This window comes from Pocillopora damicornis, chromosome 8, assembly GCF_964200805.1.
Source record: "Pocillopora damicornis chromosome 8, jaPocDami1.2, whole genome shotgun sequence".
NCBI classification, from domain to species: Eukaryota; Metazoa; Cnidaria; class Anthozoa; order Scleractinia; family Pocilloporidae; genus Pocillopora; species Pocillopora damicornis.
Window position 1 is genome coordinate 9311189 of NC_142677.1, and position 10815 is coordinate 9322003.

At 38.8% G+C, this 10815-nt stretch overlaps 2 protein-coding genes and 1 long non-coding RNA gene across 3 annotated transcripts; all 3 read right to left on the reverse strand.

Annotated features, from left to right (window-relative positions):
• Positions 1 to 2291: 2291 nt before the first annotated feature.
• Positions 2292 to 3484, reverse strand: LOC113674547 (5-hydroxytryptamine receptor 6). Its single transcript, XM_027191020.2, has one exon. It carries the CDS (start codon positions 3349 to 3351, stop codon positions 2437 to 2439), a length of 915 nt encoding a protein of 304 aa, XP_027046821.2. The 5' UTR covers positions 3352 to 3484; the 3' UTR covers positions 2292 to 2436.
• A 1938-nt stretch (positions 3485 to 5422) lies between these two features.
• LOC149041285 (uncharacterized) lies at positions 5423 to 7217 on the reverse strand. Its single transcript, XR_016179106.1, has 2 exons — positions 7089 to 7217; positions 5423 to 6674 (listed from the first exon to the last, which is right to left on the reverse strand). It is a non-coding gene; the product is annotated as an uncharacterized LOC149041285 (long non-coding RNA).
• Positions 7218 to 7693: 476 nt separating this feature from the next.
• Positions 7694 to 10395, reverse strand: LOC113674571 (S-phase kinase-associated protein 2). Its single transcript, XM_027191052.2, has 2 exons — positions 9835 to 10395; positions 7694 to 8686 (listed from the first exon to the last, which is right to left on the reverse strand). The coding sequence occupies exons 1-2, from the start codon at positions 10283 to 10285 to the stop codon at positions 7758 to 7760; spliced, it is 1380 nt and encodes a 459-aa protein (XP_027046853.2). The 5' UTR covers positions 10286 to 10395; the 3' UTR covers positions 7694 to 7757.
• Between the last annotated feature and the right edge of the window lie 420 nt (positions 10396 to 10815).

A 10815-nucleotide genomic window follows, 5' to 3' on the forward strand; every position in this document is an offset into this window, starting at 1 on the left:
TGATGTTCTGGTTGATATATTTTCCTTCATAGGCATTAGTAGTCTAAGATGGTAAGGGCACCACTTTAAATTCATTTTCCGTCGCCCTTCTTTGTCAGCTGGCGTACATCCCCTCCTTTTAGTCCTTCCTCTACCGGTCGGAGTCAAAAGAATTAAAACAATTCATTTACATTCTTACTCTACAACTTGATCGAGAATGATCCCCTAAAACGCGTACCTACAGATAAGCTGCCACTTTACCTTGTTTTTGTGTTCCTAAACTGGTTTTGTGCATTATGCCTGATGTGGTAAGAGAAGAGGAGCCGGAATAGCATGAGTAGTAAGTGGCAAAAGACTGTCGGTCTACTGCCGGCGTTATATCACGTTTTGTTAGACTGTTTGCGGCTGTAAAGTTTAAGTTTCATCCAAGGTCAAGAATGATGTATCACTTTCAGTATTGACCCGGACCCAGTTCGAAGGCCGATTAGCGCTAACCCAGGGTTAAGATTTAATCTGGGTTTCTTTATTACTTTCTTCAAAAGCTTTTTTCAGATAGTTTTCTCTGTTCTTTTTAGAGTATCCAAGCATCAAATTGTAGATAAAAAGAATTACACTGAATATTCTTTTAAAGCTTTCATACCTGAGATCGGATTTCACACTAACCCTTGCTGATCTTGATTTAGCTTTGATTGAACCCAGCCCAGGATGCTATTCACGTATCTTATTTTTAAAGCTCAGATCGAAACTGTGAGCAACTGATATCAAATGCAGTACGCGAAGAAAAAGCTCCAGTTCCTTACAAGCTGCTTCAAAAAATATGGAGGCGTTACAAGAGAGGTAACCTACCACGGAGTGACAGGAAAACTCGTCAGGACTACGTTAGACGCAACTGTACCTCTCTCCTTACGAACAGCTTTAAAGTTCGAGCTCTCACTTTCGAAGAAAAAAGACTCCCTATCGTATACACTATCCAAGTTTATAGAGGTGCTGCTCTGATTGAGAGGCTATTGGCTGCAGTATACATGCCTCATAACATATATTGCATTCACATCGATGTTAATTCTACCTGAGAAACGTTTCGCCGCGCGATAGTAAAATTGACAAAGTTCTTTCCAACACGTTAATATATAGCCACTTACATAATCGCTGTGGCTTTGGTATACGTTTTTTATTTATTCCATATTTTACCGTCAAGTGGAAAGACAGCCAACTCTTGACGAAAGAGGTTATTTAAGCGTAACTGATATATAGTGTGAAAGGGTTTTTCATCCTGCAGAGCAAAGCTCAGTTCGTCAGTTTTTCCCAGTGTCAATTTGAACTATTTCTCCGTGAAATAACTTTTCTTTCATCTTGCCACATAACAACCAATACTTAAAGGACTTGTTATCTATTTATGATTTTGCAGTCACGAACACGTAAGGCAGCACGCCGTCTTGATAGTATTTATACTGGGTACATAGTATGAAAAAAAAAATAAGGTTGCGCGCAAGTGATACCCTCTGGTCTTACACGCTGAGTATTGCTCACACAGAAAGAATAAAGTTTTTGCTATAAGCCGCCGCGTTGCAGCGTCTGCAAAGAAAACCAGATTGTGACAGGTAATGATTGTATATTACTCTGCAATTGGTTATCACTTAGTTTTAATAATATTCAGGAACATTTTACGACCTGTTAGGATCAATAGTTCATGTATATCTGCCAAAATATACGACAATCAGTATAAAATGATGGTTGATCCCTGTCTTTAAAAGTCAGTTGAATCTAATTTCTCGATAATAGACATCCATTATGCAAGATTTATTGTAGCCTGTTGGTATTTAAGGTCTTTCAGTACAACTAAAGCAGCGCATTGTCGGTTGTGGCCAACTTCTGTGAATTTCCGTGCTCCGTAAAGATGTTCGCAGTTAAGATTGATGAGTAGAGTTATTTCCATGACCAGATATTGGTTCTTGGAGATAGAATCACCATAAAATTGGTCCTCTGACTAGTAAACTGTTCCTAAACGACGTTTGGCCGGCATACATCAATTCAACTGGTACGTTTACCCATTAGATTCGCAATTACTCTCGGATAAGACAGAAGTAATCTAAGTCAACAATTTCTGTTCAGTGTGCCTTAAGTCTTGTAGGTTTTACAAGACATGGTTCATTTGCTTCACAAGGATTGAACACTTGACACTTGCACCACTGAAAAATAGTCGGTTCATTTTAGACATAAGTTGGGTCCAAATGCCGTTTAGCCTTGCGCTGATAAGGTCCATTTCCTGTCACGAAAACTCTCCACTGCCCAGATCTGCTTCGGAGAGGAAAATAAAGGAGCTCTGCATTATAAAGAAATGCAATGGAAATATTTTCCCCATACTTCGAAAATAAAAAATATCTTTGTTGCCGGATTTTTAATGAGCGTCAAGTTCACAAGCTGACCACAATGCGTTTGTCTCCACTACTCCTAAATCATTTAGCTCTCGGCTGGGGTATTTCTGTAGGGAGACACACGAGCTTGAAGCCGATTACTCTTGCGAAGCATTTTTCGCATGGCTCTCTTAAAGTCGGCTTTGAAAAACAGATAGATGAGAGGGTCAAATATCGGTGTAAGAAGAGCAATACATAAAGTTATAACGTCAGGATTGGTATGATCCAGAACTTTGTGATGGACTAGCTCATATACTTCACCTCCAATCCTGGGAAGCCAGAATAACAAAAATATTGTAACAATGTAAACAAAGAAAAACGTTGTCCTTTTCTCCTGTCTGCTAGACTGAACGCTTGGTCGCCGAACAATTGTGGAGTTCATGGATTGTACAGCCTGTATTGCCTGCAGTTGTCTTTTGGCAACTCGAAACATGGCTATATTCACCGCCGCGAGAACAATAAATATTGTCAGAAATAAAAGCGTTTGTGTCCAGTGATAAATAAGGTAGCCAACGGAGAAACGATGTATTTTCATTCTTGTTCTGAATAACGTGTCAATGGTAATAGGAATGATTGGAAAAATCCAGGCAGTAATGATCACTCCAACCACAAAACTGGATCCCATGCGTCGATGATAGAAGAGTGGTTTCATTATCGATAAATAACGTTCATAAGTAACCAGGTACAAATTGAGAATAGAGGAACAAAGGAAATAGTAAAACACTTCAGTGCACAATGTAAGTGAAGATCTAGTTTTTCTCCTGGATGATACATAGCAAGGCACAGCGAACAGCCCAATGAGGAGGTGCGAAGCAGATAAGGAAGCAATAAAATAGTTAGACTTGTTTCGCAAGTGACGACGCTTTAAGAAAAGGAACCATATTATACTGTTGAAAGCGACGATTAGACAAGCCTCCACAATAAGCACTGATTTAATAGCCAGGGGTAGCGGAGGATACATCTTCTCTCGGAACTGTGTCTATCTCAAAATAACTCGACACAGACAGTCGGTCGAACAGCCACGGGGACACGATATCCAGATCAAATGTGTCCGACAATAACGTTATCTTTTACTTTTCTCTGAGTATTACAGAAGGTCTGGGTGAGATTTTGAATCGTGCATAAACTGACAGAAGTTGTTTGATTTCCTCTTTACTTCCTCTATTTCGATGGTTTATGTTTGTCTTTTGATGTATGGAGGCTCTTTAGTTTTCGCTGGTAAATAGCTGAACGCACAATCTCCCAGGTTCTGCAATAAGCAAAGAGAGTTAAAACATTTTCAGATTCACTGTGTCGTATCTTAAAAAGAATTCAACATTTTGACCATGTATACGAAGCTGCAACTCTTTATTTGCAAAAAAAGTCAAAAACGTTTTTTTCTGTTATGTAAGCTATTGAGAGCGATTTTAAACCTTCTTTCATTCAAACGTCTTACCCTCACGAAACACCTTCCAGTGTTTTTCGGGAAATTAATTGATGCGGTGAAGAGAAACTGCTGGCGGCTATAGACAGAACACCAAATGAGTGCGTTCAACTCTAGTTAGTCATAAAAAGGCCTCTGTGACGTCGCAAACTTCCAATTTATGTTGTGATTAAACAATATCCAAGACTAGTTATATTTTTGGATAAATATTAGGTAGCTTTCATATTTGCTTTTATATTAGAAGGTTCAGTAATTCATGCTAAACATCATTATTTTGGGAGTTAAATCGGGTGTTTCCTTCAGATGGGTCAACACAAGGATAATTCCTCAGCTCAACACTTAGATATAATCACCCGTGCATTGTCACTTTCTGGAATGGTTCCCTTTGGCAAGGTCAGCCAATTGGACTGCTGCTGCCGCTGATTTTCTCTCTTCTTTATTAAGGTTAACATTGCCATGAAATCTCCTTATCTTGGAGCGTATCGTGAAGGTTTCCTTCCAAAAGGAGAAAATTTTGTTCCAACGCGCAATCAGAAAAATTTTCAATAATAGAACTGAGATATAGGGTACCAACATACTATCATGTGTTGCTTATTCTCTTGTTTGGCATCTCTTAGTTTTTGTTAGTTTTTCGTTGTCCCTAGGACAATCATTGATGAACCCGTCTAATGCGTGCATCCAACTGGCCTCACAATCTTACTTCTGTGTCCAATAGATCACGTGCATTCTATACCTTCTTCGAATTCAGATGAGCTAAAGGAAGTCCTCCATCAACTAACGCTCCAAAGTATTTCAAATATTCATTTAGTTTAAGTAAATCAGAATTACATTTTCAGGAACCATCGTACATACTAGGATTAGGAATTTGAAGATGGAAGGAGAAGTGACAATCTTAGCGATCCTAAAAGTTCCAGATAATCAATATTGTGTCAAAAAAACCTTCCATAAAAGAAAAAAACGGTATCCCTTGAACCCTTATAAAATCTTACTCAAAGAATACTTGCCTATGTTAACCATCGGTAGTACTAACCTTGAAATTACCCTTGGAGGCAATAGTTCAATCAGCTGTATTCCAGCTCCAATGTTTCGTTTGCGTCTGCTGCTCTAATCTTGTTTCATTTTCGAATGATATATTTAGCAACAGAAGCTCTTAACAGGGCACAGCCGATACTCTCAGAAATGGGAATGCCAACATCACTCTTAATCTATTTATGGCTGTTTGTAACACAGATCAAGACATCGTGTCCACTCCATCTTTTTTAATTATTCTGTCCTTTACCATCAGCAGCTCCATAGTGACCCTTCCCAAATTTGACGACAAAAGAAAACTGAAACATCCTATATGTTACTCGTATTCTGACTGGAATCAACCGTATTATTATCATACCAGGAATACATTTGTAGCTGAATACGAGTGATGGCCTACACCAAAACATCCGGTCAGTAAATTTGCGTGGTTGAAGCCCATACACAAATATAAAAAAGACAAGAGTAAGTTTTTATCATGAAGCATGAGAGTGCAAGTGCTATTTTGCACGCCAACAAAATTTAATTTAATGATGTGCGAAATCAAATAGAGGTCAACTTACCGACTACAACAAACTCGAGATTTCTGGGTTAAGGACCGTAGACGAGCTGTTTATTAGTTTAAATGGGTTATGCCCCTGTGCATAAACAGCAGTATCGACTAAGCTGACTTCAAAAACTAGGAAGCAATATCATTTTTGAATACAAAGATCTCATATTGAGTGTTTATAACGGCAAGATGAAAAGCATGAGTGCTTCTTTAACAGACAACTGATCACCTTCACCAGATATAAATATTAACATTTTTAACAGGTGCAAAACCAATACTTAAACTACTTGTAAATTTAATATTTGCAGTTATTTTTAGCAACGTTTTTCTCCGTATTTGGAGTTAAAGCGACACTGACCTACAATGTTTACTTTAATCAATAATGTGATCATTCTTCGAATACAAAGAGGCCAAGAACTCTTGACTTTTTTCTCCTCGTGGCCTCTTCTTTGGGGGGGGGGGGGGGGATTCCGAGCTAGTTCGAAGAAAAGTAATGGTTTTAGACTAAATATTTTCATATCGCCTAACAACCTCTATCTATTATGAAATCTAGCGAAGAGGCTGAGCTTCTGACCCAATTGAACTTTGCAAACAACGCCCCCCTACATTCTTCTTTTAACAGCGCGTAACTGAAGTGGGTGAAAGTTGAAATCACTGGACTTTGACACACGTGCCTTTTGCCGGATGCAGAGGCAAATCCGAAAAGGAACTAAGTATGCGGTAAATTGTATTTTGTAATTATTTATGGTTCATGAGTGTCTCTGTTTTTGTGGAGATCCAGCTCTTGCCTTAGCAGCTGAGAAATAAAGCCTCAGGTTTTAAAGGCTGTGATACAGAATTATGATAAAGTTTGAAGTAGCTTACATGACGATGATGATCAGTCTGAATTATTTAGCTTAATCCTCAAGAGTGTTATATCGGAAATTAATTCTCCCACACTTTTTGGAGTGGTATGTTTAAAAAATTGTTTGTGTCGCCTTAGAACTTTAAATCTATTTAAAAAAGAAAAAAATCAGTATAAATAGCATACCAATCAATCAATCACAGCGCCCTGCTAGTTCACGCTATTGAAGTGACGATATGTGAACCCGTGTTTTCATTGTTGGGCGGTAACCTTCGCTACTGCTTTCGTGATCGGGTCAAAGTCTCATATCGTCTACTTACAACCACCTCTTCATCCAAGATAGATGGTATATTCTTACCAAAAGTGCATAACTGTATCTTTAGCTTTGTTGAAAGTTATAGCTTTCCTTGGGTTCATTCATTAGGAGTGTTTTCTTGCGTCCTACCACAACACGAAAATCAAATTAAGAAAGTCATCAGGAACACCTTACGGTTTTGCGTGCTGCCAACATGTATGAACAGCGTTGGATATTGTTTATTTTAACAAAAGATGGCAATCCCCGCACAAAAAGGCCCGCAGATTTTAACTGTGGATTAAAACTTTCGCATGTAGTTTATAAACGATGACTAGGTACTTGCTGAGGAAAAGGAGATATTTATGTTGTGCAAGCAAATTTTTTTTCAGAGAGAGGCTGAACTTTTTGTCTCCTCGATAAAAGCAGCGTGCCAATTGGTGCAGGAGATCCAATTTTCGTTCAAATAACAATATTCAACGTTTGCTAAAACGAGTGGCAGTGTAGAGGTAGACAGTCAGCTTGAAAGTAAAAAACATTGCCGGATAGGAATGAACGCTTACCTGGATAAACTCAACACCTTTCTAACTGTTAGTTTGCCGAATGAACAAAAACATTAAATATTTACTCTCCTCTCTCCTAAGCATCAAACAGTTTCCATGAACAACATCTATGAAAAGAACCTGTAAATTAGTGGGTGTGTTAGATATTGCCATGAGAAGAACTGTTTCATGATGTTGTTTAGTGCAGACACACTCAGCAGATATATTCTGTGACATATTGAGATCGTCTGTCATGATATGCCGGTGAAAACAGAATTAATCAGCCACGTTTGGTTGGGATTCGGAGTCCAACTAACAGAAAGGGTTGACACATATTGCATTTCCACGCTTATTGAGTCCTGATAAAACGTAGATACCATACTAATTTGCTAATTACTTTTTGTGTTCTCTACTTTTATCTTATCAGTCATGTGTTTTAAATTGATAGGTCTCTTTCGAGCTATGTTGCAAACTTAGACTAGAAAAGGCCACATATGTAGGAAAGTAAGGATTCCATTGAGATTATCGCTGGAACAATCACGCATCTCTACAAACCGTTTATCGACCCTCTGAGTGAAGAAACTCAATGAAACCACTATTCATTGCCACAAAAATAATCAACTACATTTTTCTCCCACGCACTCTTCAACAATACATGCATGGCTATCGTTTATAAATGCTATATAAGTACTAAAGCTTCCTATTTTTAACATTGTTTAGGCAATTTTGGGGCCCGGGAAGAAAGAAGGGCTTATTTTCTACTATTGATATATCTTCCTTGTTGCACACATAATATGCCAAACTTCTGATGGATAAGATCAAATTTCTAACAAATAAACCATTTAGGATAAGCTCTTTGAGCTTCTCACACCTCTGTAACAGATACACAAAAGCACGCTCAATTTCGAAGTTGTTAGTTGAATGGAAATAGTTGACACAGACAACTTCCAAATCTAGGCAGTTTCTAGCCAGCGAACGAATAATTTTTTCAGTGCCCAGAAGCTCATTGCCAGCAAAACTCACCATTCGAAGCCGAGGCATGCTGGGAAGAAAGCTCTCAAAGTAGACAAAAGCCAAAGGAATGGATGAAAGATCAAGACAGGTTAAAGTTGGACAATGGAACAGTAAATCACTGACGCATTTTACTGTCACTGGGTAGCGCCGATGAAGGAATAAAACTTCCAACAATGGATAACCATTCGCAATGAGTTTTAGGACTTCGTCGGTCAGCGCGCACTTGAGGTAGCGCAAGCGCTTTAATTTAGGGAGTATTTCTGACAGGCCTGAAAATGACAAGCGGTAACAACGAAGTACATTCAACTCGGTAATGTTTGTTTGACTCCAGTCCACCAGTCTGACATACTCATCTACTATCTGTGTTCCTTCTAAAATAAGCGTTTTCAAACGCGGACATTTTTCTACCAATATGTTAAGCGTTCTTCCTTGTAAATTGCGGCACTTTGCGACACAAATTGCCTCCAAAAATAGAGAGTTTTCTGCAATAGTTTGAATACTGTCGTCTGTGACCCAGTCACACTGTGTACAGTCAATCATGCGCAGGTTGTGCTTTGTAATAAACATTCTGATCAGCAGTCGAGGACTGATACAACAGTGAAGACCTGCATGAAGCAATGAAGCAAACATTACAAAGTCAGTACGTAAAACAAATTGATTTTCTCTTTAAGGCTCATTTGACATAATGAAATTACGGTATCTTAACAGGAATACTTGTTTGTTACTATGAGCTACGTTGCCGTTATATTATGTTATTTCATCGATCTGCAATTGAAGCACCTTCTCTAAGAAGGAGAAAACACCCAGCAAATTTGATCATTTTCTCTAGGCAATGCAACCACAATCATTTTTCTTTGATTTTTCAATCATGTAGCGGAAACTCACTTGAAAATCTAACGATAGTTCTATTGCGCGGGGCCCTTCCTCGTGTTTTTGAATATTAGATAAGGTAAGAGAGATGGTAAATTTTGCACTCGGTAATGAAATCAAGAAGAAACCAAGAAGATGTCTTTTTCCCATGTCATGGAACAATTTGATGAACATAGTAAGGCTCTGGTTCGCTACAGAGTATTCTGTAGCTCAGGGGTATAGCATCAGTCAGAGAGCGGAATCCCGGGGTCTAGTGTTTCACCTCCTCGTGTGGAACCAAATTTTTTCCTTTGTCCTAAGCTCGTGACAAGACGAATGGTATCTTCCTTTATTTGTTTTATGTTTTACTTCCTCTGAACAGAATTTCAAGTTTATTTCCGGGTTTTACGTGGCTAACATGAAAATTAGATTTCTACGCAAAAATCAGCTACGTGGGTTACAGTAAGGCCTTATAACAATCTGTTTGCTAGTGACTTCACCCACATATCCTTAGGTGCTTCGGGACAGTAATGCAACTTAGCCGGCTTAACGTTCACTGTTGATCTGGCCGGTGAGAGTAACCGAATGCCTAAAACGTTTACAAGAGGTTCAAACATAACAAATGAAAGTATACAGTCTGATCAAGTCAACTTTATAACCCTCTGTAATTTTCTCAAACCGAATGTATCCCTGACAAGTCATTTCCTCGACAAGATGGAAAACTACACATATATGCTTATGTCATGATCAGTATGTAATTCTCGGGGAGTTCTCTCAACCCTTTTCCTGTGACCATTTTTCTCTGTAATCTCTCCTCATTTAGTCTCAAGAGCACGGGTCCTATTTGATCAAAAACCTCTAATGACAGAGTGACTTACAAAACGCATAAAGGTGACGTGCTTACCTAAGTATTTGAGATTGTATGCTTGTATTAAGATATCTTCTACACCTGCAGCGAATCCGCTGGCGTTCCTCAAGTCTAAAAAGATTAGTGTCTCCACCTGATCAAACGTCAGCTCATACCAAGGTCCAGCGGAATGGAACCTGCAGTCGTTGAGACTGAGACTTTTTAATCTGCGGCAATTTTCAAACAAACTTTGCAACATCTCGGAAGTTACAAGGTTCTTGTTGAGAATGAGATGCTTTCCGCTCGGTGCAAATAAAGTATTAATCAACCTCAGTATTGTTTCCCCTTGCAATGATCTACAGAATGGTTCAAGATCAAGACACGACCAAAGCGAACTATCACGTGACAAGCGATACCACGCTCGACAAACGGGTGAAACTCTAAGCAGATCTCTCTGAGTGAGAAACGTAAAAACCTCCAGCCAAATGTCATCTGGTAGGATCTCCATTGGAAAGGTAGCTCGCCTCCATTCTCAAATTAAACTTCATGTGGAATTTTATCTTTATTGAGCGATCGTTTGTTGCGAAGAGAGGATCGGCTTGATATGTAACGATGTATTATGACGCATATAATTAGCGCGAGCATGAACTCGTTGAGTTATCCAGACCCTTGTGTTGCTATGGTGCAAACTGGCCAGATCTAGTGCAACGATTGGGCGGGTTAGCCATGGAATTCGGCTGCGAAATTCCTTTTAAAGACAAATGGAGCACTTTTTTTTTTCTTCTACGTCGATTTCCCATTGATGGAGTTCTTCCAGTAGTATTATCAAATTGTCGTTATGTCACAAGAAAGACAAAAAGTCACGAGGAATTTTTTCAATTCTTAACATATAAGCTAGATAAGCACTACAAGCGCAAAGAACGTTTCTTTCATCTGCGATTCTTGAGATTTTGGAATTTGTTTCCTACTTCAAGCATTTTGTTAATGGCTGCGCAAATGACTTATCTTATTTTGGAAGAATGTTATCTTAAGCTTAAG